Source organism: Caenorhabditis remanei, chromosome I (genome assembly GCF_010183535.1).
Source record: "Caenorhabditis remanei strain PX506 chromosome I, whole genome shotgun sequence".
NCBI classification, from domain to species: domain Eukaryota; kingdom Metazoa; phylum Nematoda; class Chromadorea; order Rhabditida; family Rhabditidae; genus Caenorhabditis; species Caenorhabditis remanei.
The window spans coordinates 9,486,421-9,510,444 of NC_071328.1; the positions used below are offsets into that span (position 1 = coordinate 9,486,421).

The following is a 24,024-nucleotide window of genomic DNA, read 5'->3' on the forward strand; positions in this document are numbered from 1 at the left end:
CGGGCCGGCCCGCGGGCCGGCCCGGGCCGGGCCGGGCCAGCCCGGGCCGGGCCGGGCCGGGCCGGAAGATTTTTTTAGCGGGCCCGGCCCGGCCCGTGACAAGTATGGAGAACTCTAAGATGTATGAATTTCCTGTTTTCCACTTATTTTCTAACTGAGAGAAGACGGATGGCCCTCAAGAGAGATGTTAAGAGGAAGTCAATTTTCTGAGGTTTTGGTCGAAAACAGACCATATTCACTCAGTTTTCCCACCAAAGATCCAAAGCGGCTGAGTCAGATAAGAAGTGCTTAGAAAAATCAGTGGGGAATGTGATGAATCTGGAAAAAGTTGGATTTCACCGAAGGAACACAAACACAGAAACTTTTTATTGGATTGTAGATTTTTTTAGCCTTTACGAGAATAGATATTGAGTTACCAGAAACGCGACTAGCGAGGCTACGAAACATGACCAATTCTTTCAGTGAAACTTTCATTTAAGAAATTCACATGTGATGCTTAAATGAGCAATTTCCGAGATGTTGGCTTCTGTTTACGAATTGATCTCTTTCTTCTAAAATAAAATGTAAAAAACACGGAAATTGTATAATAACATGAAGCGATAATCAGAAGATCTTATTGTTAACGATATGATGAGTTAGCTCGTTCAAATCCATTATTTTCGCCACAGATCCTATTTCATACCTTTATGAGAAATCAAAATATTCCGTTTGAGATAAATTACTAACAACTTCTCTTCGTGAACTCCAACAAACAACCCCATGATACATGAAACTGAACCAGACATGCACTCAAACGCGCCGAATCAGTGTATACCATACTAAGTTCTTGTCAAATGAATAGAAAGAGAAAAAAAGTATTTGATAGGAAAAACTCGACGAAATGTTTCGAAAAGCCGAAGAAAAACGCATAACGTCGATGAGGACATCTGATTCGACAAAATAAACGGGAAACACGCCAGCAAAATTGAGAAATGTGCCAAGTTGTTGTTGACGTCTCTTCAGGCTTTTTGCAAGAAGTGAAAACTTCAGAAATGCTGGATTCGGAATAATATTCTTCGAAAATGCTAAAAAACTTCCAGAACTTCAAGAAATTAAAGATAAATTAAAGATTCGTTAAAGATTCGTTAAAGATTAAAGGAAGATAAAGAAATTAAAGATTCTCTCCATCTCAAACACCCGGAATATGATGGAGTTTCTGATGAAGAAACGTCGCATTCTCCTTTTGTAAATCTACTGCAGTTACTTTCCAAACAATTTTATTCAACTCTAATTTCATTATTCAAAAATGTGACTGGAAGAAAACAGCAAGTAGACGTAGCTGTGAAGATGACGCACTTTAGAAGATGTTGGCAATCACGGTAGCGACAAGTGCTCCTGGAAAAGTGAAATGTTTTCGAATTTTTATTCGAATACTCTTCCTTACCGAGAGCTGAGAACGTAACGACTCCACTAGTTGTCTTTTCAGTCTTTTCTGTGGTTGCCTTTGCTGCCGGGGTTGCACCGTTGACCATCTCAAAAATGGCGAGAAGACAGAGAACGAAGAGGAGAGCTGTGGTCCGGTGGATCATTGTTTCCAATCAGAGAGCGATCGATAACTGATTTCCTTGTACTTTCTTCCTTCTTTTAAGCAACCCGCGACGTCGGCACCCCAGAATCAGAGGTCGGTGCCGAGCTTGGGCGGGTTGAGGGAACGAGAGCAAGGTCGCAAGTTTTTTTTTGAAATAGAAGAAAATAAATATATTAGAGATCAATCGAACAAATCCGTAGAATATTTGTATCACTGTGCTCATAAATTCGCATTTGACTAATGACGTTGTTTCCGTATTTGTGTGAAAATGTAGAGATGATATCGCGGACAGCTAGTTTCATTCATTTTTGCAACTCTGTTGGAAGGGTTTAGATGAATTCTTTGATATTGATGATGGAATGAGGTGAAATGCAAGCAAAGATGGAAATGGAGCTAAAACTACAGTTGAATAAAGGCGAATAACAGAATTAAAAACTGTCAGTAGTGAATTCGGATTGAACAATGATGATAAATTTCTAGAATTCTGTTTTTATGGATATTAACAAGAGATATGGTAACCGTTACACGTCTGGATTTGGGGGATGATTTTTGAATGATCCCCACGATCTCTTATCGTGTTATATTTAGACCCTCTTAACCCTTGAGTTAGACTAACGCAAACTATTCTGTCTTATAATTATTTACTAAATATGTGTAATAGAGAATAGGAATGATATATAAATAAAAATAAATAACGATATTATACTAGAAAAAAGGAACAGATAAATATGGTAAGGGAATAAAATATATAAGAGAAGGAAGCTTATTCACGTCTTTTCTTACTCCATCGACCCACAACTGCCCTATGATCCTTCCCTTCTTCCGCATCGCCTGTGGGCGTGGCTTAGCTCAGAGGAACAGAGCAGAGAGACTTGGCACGGTGCAGCGCACCTACGAAGTATCTATGATAACGTTTTATCTTTCTTAATTGATGAACCCTCCTGAAAAACCAATCTATGTTTCAATTCAAGGTTCTAGAAGCAACTTTTTCGAGTTCATTGAATCTCTTCAATTCAGTGTTTCTCTCTTTCCGCTTCTACAAATTGTTTCAAGAGATGGAAAAGTTTATATATAAACATTCTGATATTTCAATTCAATCAGTTCAGATCGTATGATATGTAATAGAGGTTCCATTTGAATGTGTTTAGAAAAGTAACTGATTTCAGACTGATTTTGAGTTCATTTGTTGACCATGAATCACAACAGCCACACTTATCACGATGTTGTCTTCAGAGCGATATCTATCGTAATCCAATTATCCGATTGAATAGAGTTTTTCAAAAAGGAATGAATCTCCATTCAAGAACTCCGCTCACTTAACTTCACTCCAAAACATTGAGTTACAGCGTCAAAATATTTGTGCTGATAACTTTTTTTCTTGTTTATTCAGTTTGCCTTACTTTCTACAGTAACCTTCAAATTCTTTGTCACGGAATCAGAAGTCAAATCTGAGTCGTTCATCTTGAAGTTATTTTCAGTTAAACAAAAAAAATTGCGACCTTGCTCTCGTTCCCTCAACCTGCCCTAGCTCGGCACCGACCTCTGATTCTGGGGTGCCGGCGTCGCGGGTTGCATAAAAGGAGGAAGAAAGTACAAGGAAATCAGTTATCGCTCGCTCTCTGATTGGAAACGATGAACCGCCAGACAACTGCTCTCCTCTTCGTTCTCTCCCTTCTCGCCATTTTTGAGATGGTCAACGGTGCAACCCCGGCAGCAAAAGCAACCACAGAAAAGACTGAAAAGACAACTAGTGGAGTCGCTACGTTCTCAGCTCTCGGTAAGTTATTTATAAACTTTTTTATTGGAATTCTAAATAATTGTATTCCAGGAGCCATCGTCACTGCTGTTCTTGCCAACTTCATCTGAGGTCTTCGCAACAACTTCCACGTCTTCTACTTGCTGTTTTCATTCTTTTCGAGAAGAGTAATTTATTAAAATAAATGTTTGTAAAAGTAACTATGAAGTTATAAAACTGAGCAGAGCTTGAGAATCTCTTCAATGACAGTAGCCTTCGATATTAATAATTGTTCGCTTTCATAGAAAAAATGCTGACGTGGAACAGGAAAACGTTGGATGATCATCCACTTCAGTAAAAGCTTTTCAGGGAAATGAATACAATGAGAAGATGGTTTTTCAGAATTATAACGTTTCGCATAGCGAAATTGATCATTGAAAAATCTTCGAAAAAATCAAGAAACATTAATTATCATCGAACGTGGCCCTTCACAGGAACGTTTGAATACGTGGATCTAGAACTGGGATAAAGATAAAAAGTAAATAAGAAGGAGCAAAAACGGTCATAAAACAAAAACAAAAAGTTTGTCTCATCACCGCCTCGCAAAGGACACCCCGTCAGGCAACTTCTCTTCTCTACGTGCTTCGTTTGTGTCTGCGAGCGAAAGATGCTGAAGGTGGAAAGGATAAGGATGCGTCCGTAGATAAAGAGAAAGAGAAAAGGAGCTGAAATGCTCTCTGCTCTTGGTTAGTTCTCACTGCAAGTATGGCTCTGTGATAAATTATTCTTTCAGGAACAATGATTTTTGCTGCTGTCATCAGTTTGTTCTGAGGTGCTCTCCTCGATCATCGAATCGTTTCTTTCACTCATCGTTCGTGGTCTCTTCTCATCGTCTCTTCTCATGTCTTTTGATTTTTTGAAGAATAAATGAAAATTGTAGACTGTAATCTGTTCTATGGTTTTTTAATTCCGTTGAATTGCGGTAGAGTGCGTGTTCGTAAATTCTACTGCACTACTAATAATAATAGGGATGCCAAAAACCCAGATATTCTCAACATCTGGTTCAATTCATATCTGCTTGAAGATTTTAGTGTTGATTCGTTTGACTTAATCATGGAACTTCTCTGGAAGAAAAACATGCAACTATCACAATTCTGTGAGCTATATCTCGCGTGTTTGGTAAAATAAAAAATTTTCTGTGTGACCTTCCCTAATTGCTTTTTCTGTTTCCACATATTGCCACGTGTCAATCTCTTTCTGTCCCTTCTTAAAACTACTCTAATCAGTTCTCGATTCTTCTGCGAAACGAAACAAATGAGCCGAACAATTTGGTTGGTGAGACACGGACAACGTGTTGATAATGTGGATAAGAAGTGGAAAGACAACAATCCAACCAAGTGGGATGATCCTGAGTTGACGTAACGGAACGATTCTAAATTTTGAGTTCTCATAACAACTTTTCAGAATCCGCGGAAAGCAACAGGCTCATGAGGTCGGGAAACATTTTGCCAACATGAACATCGAGGCGATCATCACTTCTCCGTTTACCAGATGCATCGAAACATCTGCTCAAATTGCAGCAATGATGGAGAATAAGGCAACGAAGATTTGTGTTGAACCGGGATTCCAGGAGCCACTTTATATGTGTATGACTCCTCCAGGTGTTCCATCGATGGAGAAAATTAAGTCAGTTTCTTCTGAGAAATTGGTTTGAAATTCATGTTTTCCAGAGAGTACTCAACTCAAATCGATGAATCGTATAAGCCGGTTTTCGAGAAGCTTCCAGAAGAAGCAAAAGGAGATCTCGGATGTGCTGATCGTGTTGTCAAAACATTCCAAGAGGTTGCCAAGAAGTTCCCATCTGGAAATATCATCATCGTTTCTCATGGAACTCCAATCGCCAATATTCATGCCTTCTTGAAAGGGCATTGGAAATATGTTGGACAATGCACCATCTGTTAGTTTTCTGATTTTGAGCAAATTTAACATTCTATTTTCCAGGCAAGGTCACTGACATGTATGGACAATCATTCCGTCTCGACTACTGGTCGGATAAGAAACATTTGTCTCAAACTCATGATCTTCGTGAAGATGAACGCAATGTTCCGAAACTTCCTTCACCATAAACGCAGTTTCAATACGACGATGTAGAAAACTTTCAATTTCAAATCAATACGAGAATAAATGTTTAAAGAGGAAACATTTTTTTGTTTTGTACTTCAGAGTCTTTAAATTTGGAGCATAGTTTTTAGTGTATTGTCTTTTTACAAAGCGGAATTATGTCTTATCGAAAACATTATCTGAGAAGTATTCTGAACAAGTTTTTTAAATGAAAACTTCTAGTCAGTTTGTATGAGCACTGACTATGGGACCGTATGCATCATCTTTTGGGTACGATTTCTAAAAACCCACAATGCGAGTATTTCAAAGGATATGAATGAAACTGTTTAGAGACCTGCCCACGAAGAAAACTTGTACCATTCAATGCAATTTAATTCTATTCACGAATGCAATTTAATGCATTATTTGCATTTTTGTGCCATAAAAATGCATTATTCTGCGTCCGTGAATAGGCAAGTTTTCATCGTGGAGTGGTGGTGAACGGCGAAAAAGAAGTGTTTCAAACTGTATGATTTTTCAGATGCTAAGCGATGAAACTGATGAAACCGATACCGATATATCGAAAGACTGAAAAGCAACATAAAGTGATCTGAAAAAGAAATCAAAAAGCAGTTTTCTTATTTAATTTATTATTTATCATCACAACTAGGATACTTTGAAGATTTAGAAGAAGTTGGCAAGCAGAAGAGTGGCAAGAGCACCTGGAAACAAAAACTTATTAATTGAGTAGGAAGTTGGGAAATACTTACCGATAGCAGACAAAGTTGCTCCAGAACCACCGTTGGCGGCATCTGCTGGACCGGCGGTAGCATCGCTGACTACAGGAGGATCTGTCTCCAATACTGGTGGCATGGTTGGAATTCCAGCTGATGCACTTCCATTGACAGTAGAATTACTGTCGGCCATTGAGTTGATAACGAGAACGGCCAGAAGGGAGAGAATGAAGACGAGAGCAGTTGAACGGTAGCTCATCCTTCACAGCTAGATCGAGATCAGTCGATTTATTTTTTCTGGTTTTTTTCTCCTTTTATACGAATTTTTTTATCTCTGTTCCAGATCTTAGTCTCGTTGGCAACGTGAACTGGTTCAATTTTAGGATTTTATTTATCTTTTATTTTTCAAGTAACTGATGGGTCACGTTTTTATTTAATTGCAATTGAAATCAAAATGAAAATTGAGAATTGAGCGGAACGAATGATTTAAAACAAACAAGTACAAATGAGATTTTTTCAACAAAAAAAAATAGACGAATGCGTCATTTATAGAATTCCTTCCGTAACCTTTGCGTACTCCCACAGACGATTGACGATGACATACTTGAGGGTTTGGACTGAAAATAAAACTGATAATTACATTTTTGAAATCGCAACAATGCATAATGATTATCTCTAAAATATTTTTAGAATAGTTCCAGACAAACTATTATTAATTAAAATTCAAAAACCGAACCTCCAATCAACAAAATAGTGGCGATCTCGACAACATAACCAGCTGCCACTCCATTCATAAAGTTCTCCTGATTCCCTCCTAAAACCATCTTCACCATGCTTTCAACCATCTTATAAGAGTGAGGAACTGATCCAGAAGCGACAGCACTTGCAGCAATAACTGGGAAGATGAGAAGTTGGAGAGCAGCGAATCCGATTCCAACGAAAACTACTTTCAACGACCAACTCAAGTGCTTTTCTCTGTTTTTAGCTGCTCCAATCAGAAGAATCGAATCGAGAAAGATGAAAATAGAGAGGAAGAATCCATTTGTGAATGTTGGAGTTTCAAAGAATACACAAATACTTCTCAAGATTCCGAGAATTGCGAGAACACAGACAAGAGGACGAGCTGGAATACAACAGAGCTTTGGAGGCTCAACTCCAATTGGTCCCACGTGATAATCCATTGTCTATCTGAAAAATGGAATCTGTTTGAATCTCGGAACTTCGAAAAACAGTTGTGAATGAATTTACATAGGAATTGTTGTTATGAGGAAGATATTACAAGATATGTTGTCGGTATTCGTTAAGATCAATTGATGAGTTTTCAAAATCAAGAAAATCAATAAGAATACTCATTGCACAGTCTCTAACCGCCAACAGGCATCTCTCCAGATTCAAAAGAAGAAGGGTGTCGTTACTCAACCATTCTCTCTCTCTCTTTCTCTTTTTGTAATGGGATTGATTCGTTGCGAGACCAGCGAGATCTCTGCCAATTTAAAAAATTTTGTTTTGTTGCGTTTCTTATGTATTCAAGTAAAGATCCATTGTTTACAAAAGAAACATTCTAAGTCGTAATCCGTCTAGCAATGTGGAAAATCGTTCTTCAATCAATGTGGAATGAGAGCTTTCAAAGAGTTGAAGAATTGGATTGATCAAAGAATAAGTGGGCGGAGTCAGTTTATTCATTGTGTCAACATAGAATATTATCAAAGAGATTGAAGCCGACACTGATCACGCAATGGGAAAATGCCCCCAAGGTCTTTTTGAATTTTGTCAACGACAAGTGTTCGAGAGATTTGAAAACCAACATAGGAATTCAGCTTAAGGTGGATAATACGACTTCATTACGATAGCTATATCTGGTTGAGTGACAAGTTAGGAAATGAACGGTTCTTATTTGCTTCCTCATCATTCTACGGAGGCTTTGCTGTGAGCAAGATTTGAAAAACTAGTCAGAGACAAGAAAACGTACAACAAATTTTTTTAAAAATCGAAAAATTCTTCTTTTATCTATGAATCATGTTGTTTTGATGATTGAAAGAGGAACTGTAAACAGACTTTATCAATAGTTTAGTATTAGCAAAAAGGTTGTAAAAAGAGTTAAACACGATGAGAATAAATGAACTTCTCATGTTTTGGAGTTGTCGTTCAACTATATTCTAATACTTTAAAAAAAACTTTTTTCATAAGTTAGCTAAGTCTAAGTATCATTAGAAATGTATGATTTCAGCTTGAAATAAAGTTATACATCAAACTGTTTCATATCGACTCTCCGCCACGGATACTGTAGTTTTTGCATATTCCCATAGTCGATTGACAAGAATATATTTGAGTATTTGTGCTGAAAATAAGAACTCATATAGAAAAAGGTCTACTTGAATTTCAAAGAACAAACCTCCGATAAGAAAAATTGAAATTAGTTCGAAACAGTATCCATATACCATTCCGATTATAAAATTATCGTAGTTTCCATCATTTCGAATTATTGGAAACTCCATTCCAGATGCAAAAAAGCTTGATATCATCACAGGAACTGTCATTATATAGATTCCAGTTAAAATCATACATGCAATTACAACTTTTAATGACCATCTGAGAGCTCGTTCATTATTACAGAAAGCTCCGAATAGAAGAAGAATATTTAGAAGAATCCAGGTAAGATTGAAGGGAATAATCACTTGATATCTGAACTTGAAGAAGGTTGAGAAGCAGATGGAGACGCCATTCTGGGCGATTCCAATAACAGAAAGAATACAAACAAGAAGTCGTGCTGGGAAACAACAGAATTGCGGTGTCTGAGTTCCAGCTGGTTCTCGATGATATTCCATTTCTGTGGGAATTGTGAGAATTTAGGAATTATAAAGAACTGCTGTTAAAAGAAGAATGATTAGAATGGTACCTGTTGAGAAAGCGAAACGAAATATGAGGAAGAGAAAAACGAGATTGTCTATCAGTGTGAGAGGAGGAATGATAGGGAATACTATGACTCATTTCCCGCCTCGGAAACTCACATTTGTAACTTTGGGAACACGATTCGTCGATCAGGTGGAAGTTCTGACCTGCGACTTGAATTAGGGTAGATTTTCATTCGCTGATTGCCAAGAGAAAAACAAATAAATAATACGATACATTCATTCATACTCAAGGAAAGGTTGAATTCTTAATCCGTAAGGTCTAACATGAAGTTGTGAAGAGGGAAAACATGAAAAATGTATAGGAAGAAAGATGAAAATACAGACAAGAACTGGAAGAATCATGTAGGCGAAAGTGTCAATAATTAAATTACGAATTTTGCCATCATCATTAATATTTCTAGAAAATACACAGAAATGTTCTCATTGAAAATATTCTCATTGAGAACAAGTTGTTTTAATGGAAGGAAAAGCTGAGAGCAAGAATTAGAGGAACTCAAATTTTCCCAATTGAAGTGAGAAATGGCTGGAGAAATACACACAAGTAAGGGAATCTGATGAGAGGTTTGGTCGAAAATTAAAAAAAGACAGTTAAACTGGTCAAAAAATTAATGAAAAAAAGATCCACACAAAAATGGGATAGAATAGTGTATGTAATGGATTGGAAAAAAAGCAAGTGGCAATCGGGATACAGCGGTGCAAAAAATGAATAGCATGATGATGATGATCGGAAAGATAAAAATGGTTTTACTCGTTGAATACCCAGATATCTTGTTCGGCTCCTTCGGCACAATGATCTAATAGAATCTTCCGGCGATGCTCCACGTAACGGTACTTGTCTTGTACCTGAAACATTCAGCTTGAAAGTAAAGAGGAATAAAGAAACCGAAAAGTGAAAAGGATCTCTTCGACTAATTATGCATATTTCTAGAATTATGAGAACCGCACCTTCTGTTTGAGAGTCACAAGATTCTCATTGTCCAAATCGCGTTCCAGAAACCCGGACAACTGTTCTGTTTCCATTTCGAGATCTTTTTGATTAGTTTCAAAAATGATCGCGTTGTTATCACGTTTCAGATAGAAAGCGAAGGCGTATGTGAACATAAGAGTACGTCGACACTCTGATAAGACATCGACAGCTTTTCGAAGAAATTGAACTTCGATCCATGACATTGACAGCGTCTGCATTTGCTCCATTTTCGATTTTACAGTGGCGTAGAGCTAAATTGTACATTAGAATTTCGGAAGAGAAGCGTGAAAGTAAAACATAGTTTTCTATTATCCAATACAGACGTTAAGTTGATAACGTCTTCATTGTTAACAAAACCGTGGAATTGACGACATGTACAATACAAAGTACTCAATTCTTCTTACCTTTCCTTCTAATCTCAAACTCTGTTGATGACCCATATAACGATTGTAGTAGAATAGATATCGTTGAAGATTAGCACGAGATACTTCTTGAGCGTCACGAGCAGTCTTCGCAACTGAGTCATCGAACCTGAAATAATAAAATGGAAATGGTAGGTTTAATAGAAAACGGAATTTTGTTCCAAATAGAAGTTCACTTTGAAAGGTAGAGAAGACTCTTCTCGGTAATTGGAAATAATGCATTATTTCTTCTTATTTCTTTTACAGCACATGTCCCGCAATTTATATCGTTGAAAATGTTACCTATTACAATTGTACCATGATGAACCATGAGGTTCCCATGGCCCAAGGCACATCCAACAGAATTCGAAACGGCAAGCTGTATTCTTGCATGTCATATGATTACATCCTCCATCTTTCTCAATTGTAATCATACACTTCGGGCATTCTTTTGTATTTGCATTAATCCAATTCGATGTTTCAGAGTCATCACTACACTTCTTCATCCACAGTTTTAGGAGGCGACAGTTAACTGGTTCATGCCAGTCATTTCCACATGAGAAACAGAAGCGGGAGCCACAAGAGCAGACAACAAGCCGAGGTTCACAGTGACCCACCTGAAAATTGCGTCGCGATTGAGTTGTGAGACCCTCGAGAGAAAATTAAAATTATAGAGGATAGGACCAGAATTATTTTATGTAGAAATTCTTGTTTTGAAAAAAAAAACTCACCCTGACAGCTTTTCCACAATCCACTCCAGGGCACCATTTGAGCAACCTGTTAGTTTCCACGTAGCTGGCAACAATTAAACGACGGTATGAAGCAATAACATCTGGATCTTTGATGTAGAGCATCACCTAAAAAACGTAGGCTCTTCAATTCTGTGAGTTTGTTTTTTGTTACATTCCACCATAGATCGCAAACATTTTGAACATGAAATTTGAAGAAATCCATGTTCTTATCGTTCACTATTTACCTTTTCATCTTCAATCAACAACTTGCAATTGGCAGCCATACACTCGATTTCACTTTGTCCTCCGTCCACGATTTTATTAGTCAAATAAGATCTCCAACATGGAGTACATGCTCGATGGTTGCATGCAAGACCCGAAAGTCCGCTGACCATACAACAAATATCACATTCAGATTCTCCGGGTGGAACTGTTTGAGTATGACGTGGAATAACTTGAGCATCAATTAGAAAAGTTGTTGTATCAGGATGTTCGTAAAATCTTTCTAGCAGAGATTCTTTATTCCATTTATACTTGTGGAGAAGAATACGACAAACACCGGTTTTCACTTGGAGAACTGCTTGAACATCGCCTATTGCTTTCTTCATTTCTGCTTCCAGTGAATCGTGATTTAGAACCTTTAAAAAATATTTTAATTAATTGGGAATTGTGATCTTGGCAGGTGTACCAAGTATTAAGATTGTGAAAATACGTCCCATGGAATAAAAACCCAAATTTCAACATACCTCATTATCTGGTGCTGCATTCTCTCTATATTCAGAATTGTTTTGATCATGACTTTCTAGAGCTATTCCGTCGTCATCGGAGATACACTGAAATTACCTTGATGAATGCAGAACCATATGAAATGAGATTAAATTTTATTTGTAGGCATGAAATTCTTTCAGAGATCTCAGAGCTTCGGAAAAAAAACATGTGTAGCGCTTTTTGAGTTTCTTGAAAGTGAAATTATACAGTCAAGCACTTTTTGAGGGTCTTACCGACATGGACATTGCCGAAAACTTGCTTGTATCGGTCATTATCAAAGAAACACTGAATTTCTTAACTCTCTGGTCCCTCTCATCACATGACACGTGGAAAACTTTAAAAGAAAGGTCACGTGAAAAACAAAAGCTTTTTAATATAAAATTTTACCTCGTCTCCTATATCTCCTTGATCGGTATCGCTATCATCAATGTTTATTTCGTCATCGGAGTAGCTCATAGTCTTACTGAAACCGGAACTGTCTTGATTTTAAAATCGAATTTATTATTGATTTTCTGTGCTGCGCACGTACTGAAAAAATCCAAAGAAAACATACAAAACACTGAAAACCTGAGGAAAGGGAGAAGAAATTGAAGAAGAGAAGCAGACAAAACAGAGGAAAATGAGAGATAGTGTGAGGAATCTAGAGAGTGTGCGTAATGTTCAGAGTGAGACAACGACAAAATAGAGAGCGTTGGCGCACATTTGCCGGCATTTCACCGATCATGTGATCGTTTTCTGATGTGAATTTCGTAGTAGTTCGATTTTCCAGATGATTTTAGCTTGATTTTTGGTTACTAGTCAGAAAATGGAAATGTTTGAGTACGGTTCACAATAAGGTGGTTGCGTATAAGCGCCAAAAATTACGAGATTGGACATTACAGCTTTTTGAAAAGTTTCCGTTTCTTCTTTTTCATAATGACTGATAAAGGGAAATAAGCGTCAGAAAAGAGGGTAAAAAGAACAAACCGTTTCAAATCATCATGTTATAAATGAGAAGAATATATTACCTAGAGCAGTTTTAAAAACAAATCTTTATCACAGTCAACAATTGAGCACCAATAATAATGAGGAAAATGAGGAATTTATTGAATTTTTTCTCTTCTCTCATTTTCTTTGCTACCGTAAACCTCCCTTCCAGAGATAATCGACAGTATATTAACTGAGATAACGAAGAAGATTGTAAGAATGCATTCGAATATAAACTTTGGAGCGAATATTTTCCACACCATCAAATGACGTCGATGAATTGATGCGGCCAAACAACTGAAGGTGGCACGCATTGTCATCAATACTAGTGTTTCTATCAATGTCCACGATGTCGAAGTCTGAAAGTCGAAGTTGCTGCAGAGCGTTTCTCTTTCATTCGTTACTTGTTGACGGGAATCCGAGTTTGTAAAAATCACAAAAACTGATGAGATCGCTGAGAAGTTGAGATGAATTAATACAAAGAGAGCTGGAAGTATACGAAGAGTTGCTCCGCCGGGTATTCCAATGAAAGCAGCATGCCATGGAATGGATGATATGACAGGAGAATGTCCTAGATGATAGAAACCAAATGGAATCAGTAAGGCAATCACAAATGACAGTGATTCTGAAATATCAAGTCTTAAAAAGAATTGAATTGAGCGAGAATAGAAATAGAAAAAATAGCTTATTTTGCATATAATACAATGTCTCACTTTTTGGAACGAGTTTTGAGATCATAGCAGATAATGCAATGAAAGTAATCAGAGCCGGAGTCAATCCATCACCAAACAACAAGTAGACGGGCATCAGAACAAAGTGAGCACATACTGCTGGATACCTGAATTAAAATTCCGTTTTTTAATGAATTACATGTTTTAAAGCTAGATTATTCTCAATGATTTCATGAATCCATTTTGAACTAACTTTTCTTTCCACGCAATCATCGCACAAATTAATGAAGCAATAAGGAGTAGTTGTGCAGTGAAATTAGCTCGATTAGTGTCATTAGCCAATGAAGTGAAAACGAAATGAAGCATAACGGTGGCGACGAGAAGCCAAGAAACCGCAGAGAGAATTCGAATAGATTCTGAATCAAAAGAGTAGTTGAATCAAAATCGACAAGACAACACACCAGATTTTTCTTTAGAATTTTTAATTAGAGTTTCGTTCCCGCTATTTCTGGATCCAGAGCACTTGAATATGGTATAGTTAGCAATAACTAAAGAAACAAGAGCAAATAGAAGACGAACTACTTGAGCATCTTCTGAAATACATGTTTATACAGACATACTGAACAGTTTTGATGAAGAAACTCACTAGTCAAACTCCCAGATTGTCTGGCCGGATAATACATTTCGCATCCAACTTCCTCTTCTCTACATCTGTGAAAAATCGACTCGCTTCTTAAAATTAGCATGGACATTGAAAAAATTAATAAACTTTGATCGTGATTCAAAAAATTCCAAATTGTGTTCAAGCGATATGGTTTTCGGAGTCGAGGTGATGATCTGAACATAGTTCTTGATTTGATAAAAAATCCTCGTCAATAAACTACCGTAGCCGTTCCAGGAAAACTAAGAATAGAAGAGATTGTAGAAAGTATCGAATCATTTTCGGTTCATAGACAACAAAACTGTTGGAGACGAGGCAAATTGAATGAAGAATAATGAAGATTGAACCTGAAAAAAGTGTGAACAATTGAGTTGAAGGGAAGTTATTCATACTTCTGAACTAGTCACTCTTTTACAATTTCATTTCAGGCTGCATTACTGCAAGTTATGATCCATTTTCCTGTCTCTATCACTTTTTGTGCTCTCATACATCCATTTCGATCACTTCTCTCTATCACTTTTTGTTCCCTCATAAATACATCCCTTCAATCATCTCCTTCTATTTACAAGACACATCTCAAGCCACAGTAGTCCACGAAAGTGCGCTCCAGTGCACCAGACAGACAATGCTCTCCACTTTCAATGCACTCTCTCACCATTAATTGAAATGCGTTCCTTTTTATTGATTTCGTATTCCTCGCGGCTCTGTTCATGAATTTCGATCAGAAGTGGAAAAATAGCATAACTCTGATGTTATTTTCAAGAAATTTAACTCCTCATGGTCATATGTAACGTCTTTGGTTGGTTCACTGGGAACCGTATTAGTATATTACTGTATCATTCGTTGAGCTTCGGAATATCACTTATATTTTGATAATTTCTGCTAAAAATCACATTTTCTTTTTCAGATAAAAAATGGCGAAAGCCGATGCTCTTTTCCGTCAACGTCGTCCGGGACGGCCATTGAAAGCTCGCCCACTCGAAAAAGAGATGAAAACTGGATTCGACGGAAACTGGGATCTAGTGGTACGGAAGTGCCCGACGACATTCTCACAACACGTTTCTGAGGTTACCACGTCACAACTTGAAAGCAGAGTCAGTATTTATAGTATTCGAACTATATAAAATTTCAAATTTCCAGGTTCAAAATGACGAACTTTTGAAGCGGAGATCTCGTCGGAAGACGGAAATGCGCCCATTTCAATCAATGTGGGCCAAGAGTCTCAGCGGACTTCAAGTTGCAATTCCACACGAAAAGCCAGATCGAGTGAGTGTGTTTCTGAGAGATACACAGACACCTTCAACTTATATAAATTTAGCTCTTACAGAATAAAGATACATTTGATTAACTGAAAACGGAGTATTCACATTTATGAATGTTTTCCAGATCGCGGATGTGACGAAAGCTGAATATTCATACGAGTCAATCAAAGCGATCTCACTACTGAAACCTGCCGTTTCTGCATTTACTCCAGAAGAAACAACAACGACTGTAATTCAACAGATAAATAACGGATTCATGACAAATGGAACTTTCGGGCAACCGGCCAATAAAGATAAACTCGATGGAAGCTTCATGGCATTGGCACATCACGATCAACCGCTCTGTGAGGTAAGAGATTTCTGCATTGAATAGTTCAGGAGTTGATATGTTTCTTGATTTCCCTAGTTTTATAATTGTTTTTTTTTCTTTTTCAGCGTGTTCCGTTTGCTCAGCTCGTCGAAGAGATCAGCTCCCAAGAGAAACGTGTTCTTGATGCCCGTAAGCGTCTTCAAGAAGTAATGAAGTATTTTGGATGAAAATTGCATAAATAACATATGATTTTCGATGTTCTCTCAACTATTTTTTAACTTATTATACCGACTCAAATGTCTCTTTCATGAACTGTACCATTCGCTCCACTGATGAATATTTTTGACTCCTTACCTATAGCTCTAGTTGATACCAAGACGTCAAACGAGAATCGAATCTGAAGAGCCTTGTGAGCAAGTGAAATGATAGACGAAAGGCACGAGACAGCAAGAGTCATCTGAAATTAGACTGTCAGATTCAGGTTCAATCGAGTGAAAAACCCACCAGAAGCAAAGTTCTCGCACTTCCATCAGAATCAGTTTTATCCGTGAGAAGAGCTGCTTGAAGTAGTGCACATCCGGTCCGATATATAATCCATTCCAATGACATCGCCTCATTTGTCATCAGAAACATGACGGATTCAACTAAAGAAAACAATCCAACATTAATATAAGAATCATCAAACTGTGTCCATGCCACTCGGAGTAGTGTCTGAATTCGAGACATTGTGCTGAAATTGAAGAATAAGATCTTGGTTAGATATCGAATGAACATACTCGATTTGGTCTTCCATTGTATTCGAATCACGAGCTGTATGAAAGTGAAGTTCTCCGAAATTCTTCTGTGTCGCATATGTTTCGGCAAACCTTAAAATTATTCGACTTTCCGGGAACTCATTTACCGAGTTTTTACCTTTTTACTTGTTCATAATTCATTCCAACCGCAATTTCTTGTAAATCTCTCTTAAACATTCCTGTTATAACTGTTCCCAAATTAGAGAATGGAATGGGAAGACCCATTAAAAGAGATATAGTTGGAACAATATCAATTTGATGAATCGGTCGACGAGGCAATTCAATTTGACGTTTTTTCGAGTAAACGAGAATTCCAGCTTGAATTTCATTGTCTGATTCTCCACCATGATCCCCTGTTGATGTCATTCCATGATCTCCAATTACAATTAAAAGATCATCAGATTTCATCGATTCAGCACTGTTTGATATTATACGATCCATCTGAGATAATACAGATTTTTAAGTACAGCGACGAGATCTGTCTTACTTTTCTAAGAGTGTCTCCCATAACTGGATGAGATGGACCGAATTTGTGACCACAGTGATCAACTCCAAGGAAATGCGCAATAATAATTGACGAGGATTCTGATGACTTAATCTCTTCTTCAAGTTTTGCTGAAAATCGACGGAGCTTATTTTCTATTTGGAATGAGAAACAACTTACGAGCAATTTTATCGTCGACACTGTTCAAGTCATTGATATCAAATGAATCGTAGGCGGCTGTTTTCGAAAATTGATTCGGGAAAAGAGACAACCTGAAAAGATGAAAATTCAAACTATGTGTTTTGAATTCACCACAGACAACAGTTTATAACTAAAGTCGAAGAAATCGTTACCAACAAACTCTACCGTACCACGTATCGTCTCCGAGGAGTGTGATATTTTTTCCAAGTTGTGACGCTTGATATATAAAACTATCTTCATTTACAGCTGCATCCGGGGAGAAGTTATCTCCAGCATCAATAAAAGTTGGTAGAGTTCCAGTCGTTAGAGCCTGAAGTTTATGGTATCAGAAAAAATGTTTTTAAAACTTTTTGATATTTCCTGACCTTTAATCGTTGAAGAGTTGTAGTTGGAGGGTCAGCTAATAGTGTTCCGATCGAAGCTTTACCAGATGAAACTAGATTTCCGACGTGCTGAATATTTATTATTTATTCTCCTATTATCAAAAAGATGTATCTCACTTTCATCTGCCCCTGATAAAACCATTCCGGCGAGTCCGAGTTTGTCGGTTTGTTTTGCTTAGGAGGAATAAGAAAATCATAACGAAGAGCATCGACGAGAATCAAGATTACCTGAAGGGCAAGTTCAAACTTTCTAATTTTGTTTGATAAGAATTGGAATAAAAATCACTTCTTGATTCATATGAATATATTCATCGAAATGTTCGAAATATGTAACTAACAACAACAAGATTTAAACTTTTAAAAAATCGTTGTGATCATGCATTCTTCTCATCACCAGTGATACGGTTATTGTTCATGTACATATTTGACCAACAATACTATCTGCGTTCCCACAAAAATAATTAGCATATCAATGCCCTTGTATTCAGTTTTTTTCATGTTTTCTTCTTTTCAAAACGATGAAATACTCTCTTACTCTGTTATATTGTTGCTTCATCCAACAATGCTGTCCTGGTTGTGCATGAGCATCGGAGCAACTTGATTTTGATGAAATTTCTTGTCTCTTTAGTAGAAATCCATTTTGAAAAATAAAAAGAGCAAGAAGAATATTTGTAGAAACTAACACTATCCGAAGTATTGTACCCATAGTTTTTTTCTGTAATTTTTTTCTTTTTCAAAGATTAAAATATCTTTCAGTGACACCACTACTCATAAATCGATACTTTTTCAATCAGCCATTAACCGTGAACAACCTGAAACCGCTAACTATTTAAAAAAGACTGCTGCGTTTAACATATTTTATTGTATATTCCGAAAAATCGAGATTAAATATCAATCGATTCAGTTGCAAATTTAGCCATAGTAGAAGACGTTGTCAAAGAGGTATATAAAAAACGAAATTAGGCACAATCATATATAAATCCAGTAGAATATTTAGATGTAACTGTTTCAATGTAAGAATATATCAATGTGGGAAATTTAGAATGATACATGAGATAACATGGAACATGAGAAAAACATGGAAAAAGTCGAGAAAAATTAAGAAAGAAATGCACATGAATTTTAGAAAATTCCGAGAGTAATAACGAATACAATTTTTTTCTGGGTTTTAGGGTCCTTTCAGGTTCGATTTTTGATTAAATATTGGGTATTAGAATTATCCGGCCATTTACAATACGCCGGTTTTAGCACAGGCCATCAGACGCATCTGTTTCTCGTTTTCCAAATATTGCTTGGTTGGCTTCGAAGAGAGTTTTTGGACAACTGGCTTCTTCTTCTTCTTTGGAACGGCATCAGAGGTTGAGGTGGAGGCCGGAGATTTCTTCGCAATAGCCTTCTGAAAGAAGCTCTCGTTAACCAAATAATAAATAATTTCGTTATACCTTCTTTACAACTTTCTTGACTGGTTGTTCAGCCTTAACTTCTTTAGCAATTGGAGCTGTGGCAACCGATGGTGTTGCAGTAGTCGATGTAGTAGCTTCATTGGAAGTTGGGGCTACCTCATTGTCAAGTTCTGGAGAAGTCTCATGAGCAGATGAAGAGGTCGCTTCGGCGACCTCGGTAGATGATGGCTTGGCGACAACCTTCTTTGCCTTAGCAGCCGCTGCTTTTTTCTTTGGAGTGATAGTCTCCGCAGAAGTAGTCGCAGAAGCGGTGGAAGCGGTACTCTTATCGGCACGCTTCACTGGAGTTTTCTTCATGGAAGTCAATGTGGCAGCAGCAGCAGCGGCAGCGGCAGCAGCCTTCTTCTCAGCATCGCGTTCTTTTTTGGATGGAATTGTTCTTTTCGGTTCAGCAACAGGCTCGGCAGCTGCAACAGCTGGAGCAGCAGAAGCAGCTGGAACTGGTTTCACAGCTTTTTTCTTCGGTTTCACATCTTTTTTAGGTGGAGCAGGGGCTGGGGCAGATGCGGCAGATGAAGACGAAGAAGGAGTTGCCGGTTTCCCTCCTTGATGATTCGCCTCGTTGAGGGATGCTCGGAGAGCCAATTCGAGCTCGTGACGATCGAATCTGAAAATATGAAGGAAACTTAGTAATTTTTCATCATGTTTGAGAGTCTCAAATTGAGACTTTTAATAACATAGTATAACTCACCCTTCCTCATATTTTCCCATTTCGATTCTTTGACGTCCAGATCTACGGACGGGAGAGTCATCCGGGCTTGGAGATCTCTCCACTTTCTTCACAATTTTTGGAGGGACTTTAGTTTTCGGAGCCATCTGAAAGTGAAAAATAAGCTAGAAAAACAGAGACACTACAGACATTGAGAAAGATATAGAGCGAGGTAGTCAGGGAACCAATTAAATATCAATACGATAACCGATAAAGTCAAAGAAAATTTTATTTTCAAGTTTAATGACAGTGGTTAAAGTTGAGGTCCGAAATATAAAAAATGAATATCATGAAAAGGGAGGAAAAAATTGATACAGAATATGCTGAGGATATTATCATACGTTTCGAATTATCAAGAGGACATAGTTGAAAGATCATTGGAAATTTGGAGAGAAAAACAAGGAAATAACTTATAGTTAATGACAAATAAAACAGAGATTAAAATTTACATGATTTTGGTTTTCATTTTGAAATGCTTAATTGAATTGACAAAATTAAGAAAAATGGGTAGTTTTCACAGAAATCGAGTAGGGGCATGTGAAATAGATGGAGAATCTAATCATCGGCCTCAGATTCGAATCCATACTCATCAAACTCATCAGGTGATTTTTTAGATCTGATAGAAAACGAAGAAGACGACGACGCGACTGTTTTTGACATAGCAACCCGAGTGGTTCGTCTCGTAGATGAAGAAGATGCCAGGCATTTCCGTTTTCCAGATGGTTCAGATGTAGATGTTGACTCTTCAGAAATTGTCACTGATGCCGCGGCGGCTGCATTTGAACGCATTCTTTTCAACGGCATCGCCTTCTTTTCAATGTATTTTTGTTTGAGAGATTCCATATATGCCTCCGGTTTTTGAATAAGCGATTGTAATTGACGGGTACGAGGTTTCTGAACACAGATAATTCATAGGTAATTCCTTATTCAAAAAGATATGAAAGTATAGAGGTTGAAACTCACTTCGAAATCATCAAATTTCACTTTGTTCCAATTGAAACTCGTGTCTGGATTGGTATCGTTTAGTAACACGTGACAAATCATTGTTCGTACATTTCGACGCATAATTCCAAAAATCGGAGTACCATCTTCACTGGCCCCGGCTCCTTTAACACGTCCAGCTCGATTCACTTGAGCACTTTCCCAGTTAATCTGAAAAAATACATAGACGACCATGCAGAACAAAATTTACTGTATCAAACTTACTTTTACATTTTTGTTTCGGTTTCTCTCACCCGTCGTTAGCATCGCTGCGCGATACCTGGAAAAACAAAACTACTGTTTTATTATTTCAAAAAAACGTAGAAAATCAATAGAATTCCTCCGATAAAATACTAAACGTTATTCTGATACTTTTCTCACGAGGTAAACGTACAGAAAATATATGGAAGATTTGGAGAAGGAGGCGTTCTTGATGATCTCTACGCGTACCTATTGAGGTCTTCACGCGTCAATCCCAACTGTCGTTTTAATTGTCGATCCGTCCATTTTGAGGGAGTTGTTGCAGCAGAAGAAGATGCCGACGTTGTTTTTGAAGTTCGTTTAGATGAGGATGATGATGTCGTTTCGGGAAAGTCTAACTCTGGATCTTCCTCTTCTTGCTTCACTTTGATCTGAAAATAAACATGACGTCTTCGTTCTTCCAGAAAACTAATAACAAACAACTCACATTTCTACCTCCTTGGTCAGTGAACGAATCGCCACGAAATCTAGCTGGCCGTTTTCTCATCGATCGTTCTCTAAGTGTAGGTGTACTGGATTCAGATGCTGACGACGGTGTATTGATGTCATGTCCACCAGAAGTGTCAACGGTCAATTCCTCACCTGGAGATCTTCTGTCTCCAGCATCAGAGAATCGTGTGAGAAGTGAAGCACGTGAATTGCTTCCTCTGGTGTTCATTCCTGCTGATGACGATGTTGTTGTCGCTCCAAAGAGTACACTTTTCCGGGTTGGGCGTATGATCGAACGGAGTGGAGTTTTGGCTTTCTGAAACAAAAAATCGATCTAGTAATAAGAATGTTTCATGAAGTAACTGGTGAAAATTGAATTGAGTCTAACATTTCAAAAACACTTTGTGTGGTAGATCAAACGTTGAAAATTTGGTATAAAACACATAGACGTACCTCGAGAATTCGGTTCAAATTTTCGCGAGCCTTTTTCGGTATTTGTGATCGTTCTTCGCTCAATTTAACAAGTTCAGACAATCTTCTGGAGCACCTTTTCCCATTTTTCGAAGCTGCAGCAGCTCTCAACTTAGCCATTGGAGTTTGTTTCACTTCTTCGTCGATTTCCTCTTTTATAGTGATTCTTTTTTTTCTGGAATGATAGGTGACTTCGATTTCTTCGTCGTTATCGTCGTCCTCTTCCTCCTCCTCTTCTTCCTCCTCTTCTTCGTCTTCTAACTCTTTCTTTTTCGACGCTTTCTTTTTGTAATATTTTTCATCTGGAGTATCCTCGACGAAAAATTGCTTGTAATCGGGTCGACCTGCAGCAGCCGCACGTGTTGGACGAGCTGGAGATAGCAGTTCTGTAAATAAGATCATGAAGTTCAAGAAACTTTAAAAAAAAGTATTCTGTCAAGCAGTCAGCGTTGAAATCTAACTGAATGTTCCTATGTGGAAAGATAATAATTCCTTATCTTATCATAGAACCGATAGAAAATCATTAAAAAGTAAAATGATTTCAGACTGAAGATTAACAAGGGAATTACTATTTTTATGGGCTAAAAAATTATCATGAATTCAGAAGCAGTTACAAACACGTCAATGAAAAAACCACCGAAAGAAACTGAATGATTTGGTGTGTGAGGGGGTCGCACACACATCGTAGAGCAAGAAAAGAGCAACAAATAGACCTATAGTGTTATGAGATAGTAGATCACGTGAAGCGAAGAGTCCACAGACACTCAGAGAACCGACTAGAGTATTGAAGGAGTAGAAAAGATAAAAAGGGGCAGAAGGGAAGGATGGTGGGAGAAGAAGAAGAAGAAAATAGAGAAGGAGGAGTCACTGGACTTTTTGTGTATGTGTGCGTGCGTTCCGGGTGGTCACACGGATGAGAGGATTAGTGTTGGATATATCGAAAAGGAGGGAAGAAACCGTGATCTTTGGCTGTATGGCAAGAGAAAAAGAAAACAAATTACGAGAAGTTGATCTCTAGGTGGTTCGATTTTATCATCAATTTAACAAATTTTCACATGAAGGTATAAGGAGTTCAGCTGATATTTTCAGAACTAACCTTTGGGAACTTCATCAGTCTTCCTCTTCAAACTTTTCCGTTTAACTGGTGCTTCAGAGGTAGCTCTTGTAGTCTTTTCAACTCCGCCTATTCCCAAATTATCGGAAGTTTCAATGAGCATCTGTTCGAGACGATTTGCAGCTCCATTCCGACGCTTCACAACGAAATTATCCTCTGCTTCAGTCATTTTAAAGAGTCCTATATTGTATTGGACAAGATCAGCCGGAAGGTTGATACATAGTTCATCATAGATTGTCGCAAGATCGTCACGAATCAGTTCGAGGAAACTGTAATTGGGAAAAATATCATCTTGGTATGGATTTCTTACTTTGAAATTTCTTAACAAAAAAAGATATAGAGATTGAAATTAAAGTTTTGATTCGGCAATGGAAAAGTTCAGACAGGTTTTAAAACTCACATATCCGTCACTGGCTCCTCAACAAACGCTCGCAGTTTTTCAGCTCCAACCGAAATAAATATCATTCGCATTTTGTTGATCGACTCGTCCAACCATCGTTGTTCGTTAGTAACAACGAACACATGCAAAGTGAGAAGTACCTGAAAAATAAAACAAAAGATAACAATCGTCGAAAATGTCTTATCAATAGTTGGCACTCCGCCAGATCTTCCGAAATTCTTTTGTTAAAGGAGAAAGAGATAGACAAAGATGGTTATCAGGCAGATGATATCACTGAGAAAAACTTAGAAAAAAGTAGGGGGATTGGAATTGGCTGATTGATTGATCGACCACGTATCAATCACAGGAAAAGATCAATCTGATTGATTTATAATGTTCTAATCTCTTGGGTTAGTAAATGAAAACCACAGAAAGTGTTTTCTCTCAATCTCACTGTCTCTCACCTGAATTTGAATCTCTCTCGATTTCCTTTCGTCGGTTGCATTGCTTGTTTCATGACTTTCATTCAGTTCTTGGCATGTCTTCAGAATGGTTTCGCATAGGAATTCG

General features: G+C 37.7%; 8 protein-coding genes across 8 annotated transcripts; 2 read left to right on the forward strand and 6 right to left on the reverse strand.

The window, feature by feature from the left end:
• Positions 1–4,616: 4,616 nt before the first annotated feature.
• On the forward strand, positions 4,617–5,428 carry GCK72_001988 (uncharacterized protein; the record flags this gene model as incomplete). Its single annotated transcript, XM_003115141.2, has 4 exons — positions 4,617–4,720; positions 4,767–4,988; positions 5,033–5,259; positions 5,304–5,428. 4 exons carry the CDS (start codon positions 4,617–4,619, stop codon positions 5,426–5,428), a joined length of 678 nt encoding a protein of 225 aa, XP_003115189.2.
• Positions 5,429–6,086: 658 nt separating this feature from the next.
• Positions 6,087–6,395, reverse strand: GCK72_001989 (uncharacterized protein; the record flags this gene model as incomplete). Its single annotated transcript, XM_003114644.2, has 2 exons — positions 6,087–6,124; positions 6,173–6,395. The coding sequence occupies 2 exons, from the start codon at positions 6,393–6,395 to the stop codon at positions 6,087–6,089; spliced, it is 261 nt and encodes an 86-aa protein (XP_003114692.2).
• A 287-nt stretch (positions 6,396–6,682) lies between these two features.
• GCK72_001990 (uncharacterized protein) lies at positions 6,683–7,317 on the reverse strand (the record flags this gene model as incomplete). Its single annotated transcript, XM_003114688.2, has 2 exons — positions 6,683–6,753; positions 6,873–7,317. The coding sequence occupies 2 exons, from the start codon at positions 7,315–7,317 to the stop codon at positions 6,683–6,685; spliced, it is 516 nt and encodes a 171-aa protein (XP_003114736.2).
• Positions 7,318–8,382: 1,065 nt separating this feature from the next.
• Positions 8,383–8,961, reverse strand: GCK72_001991 (uncharacterized protein; the record flags this gene model as incomplete). The annotated part of the gene is made up of 2 exons (XM_053723216.1): positions 8,383–8,474; positions 8,529–8,961. 2 exons carry the CDS (start codon positions 8,959–8,961, stop codon positions 8,383–8,385), a joined length of 525 nt encoding a protein of 174 aa, XP_053591861.1.
• An 831-nt stretch (positions 8,962–9,792) lies between these two features.
• On the reverse strand, positions 9,793–12,371 carry GCK72_001992 (uncharacterized protein; the record flags this gene model as incomplete). Its single annotated transcript, XM_003114656.2, has 8 exons — positions 9,793–9,891; positions 9,994–10,266; positions 10,420–10,546; positions 10,720–11,033; positions 11,148–11,273; positions 11,393–11,785; positions 11,894–11,980; positions 12,303–12,371. The coding sequence occupies 8 exons, from the start codon at positions 12,369–12,371 to the stop codon at positions 9,793–9,795; spliced, it is 1,488 nt and encodes a 495-aa protein (XP_003114704.1).
• A 626-nt stretch (positions 12,372–12,997) lies between these two features.
• On the reverse strand, positions 12,998–14,304 carry GCK72_001993 (uncharacterized protein; the record flags this gene model as incomplete). The annotated part of the gene is made up of 5 exons (XM_003114609.2): positions 12,998–13,506; positions 13,595–13,719; positions 13,806–13,968; positions 14,014–14,145; positions 14,199–14,304. The coding sequence occupies 5 exons, from the start codon at positions 14,302–14,304 to the stop codon at positions 12,998–13,000; spliced, it is 1,035 nt and encodes a 344-aa protein (XP_003114657.2).
• Positions 14,305–15,127: 823 nt separating this feature from the next.
• GCK72_001994 (uncharacterized protein) lies at positions 15,128–16,012 on the forward strand (the record flags this gene model as incomplete). Its single annotated transcript, XM_003114790.1, has 4 exons — positions 15,128–15,307; positions 15,354–15,479; positions 15,600–15,824; positions 15,911–16,012. The coding sequence occupies 4 exons, from the start codon at positions 15,128–15,130 to the stop codon at positions 16,010–16,012; spliced, it is 633 nt and encodes a 210-aa protein (XP_003114838.1).
• Positions 16,013–16,077: 65 nt separating this feature from the next.
• Positions 16,078–19,926, reverse strand: GCK72_001995 (uncharacterized protein; the record flags this gene model as incomplete). The annotated part of the gene is made up of 13 exons (XM_053723217.1): positions 16,078–16,242; positions 16,290–16,515; positions 16,562–16,651; positions 16,698–17,020; positions 17,067–17,194; positions 17,244–17,335; positions 17,417–17,574; positions 17,630–17,716; positions 17,765–17,875; positions 18,183–18,243; positions 18,880–19,043; positions 19,090–19,717; positions 19,802–19,926. 13 exons carry the CDS (start codon positions 19,924–19,926, stop codon positions 16,078–16,080), a joined length of 2,358 nt encoding a protein of 785 aa, XP_053591862.1.
• Between the last annotated feature and the right edge of the window lie 4,098 nt (positions 19,927–24,024).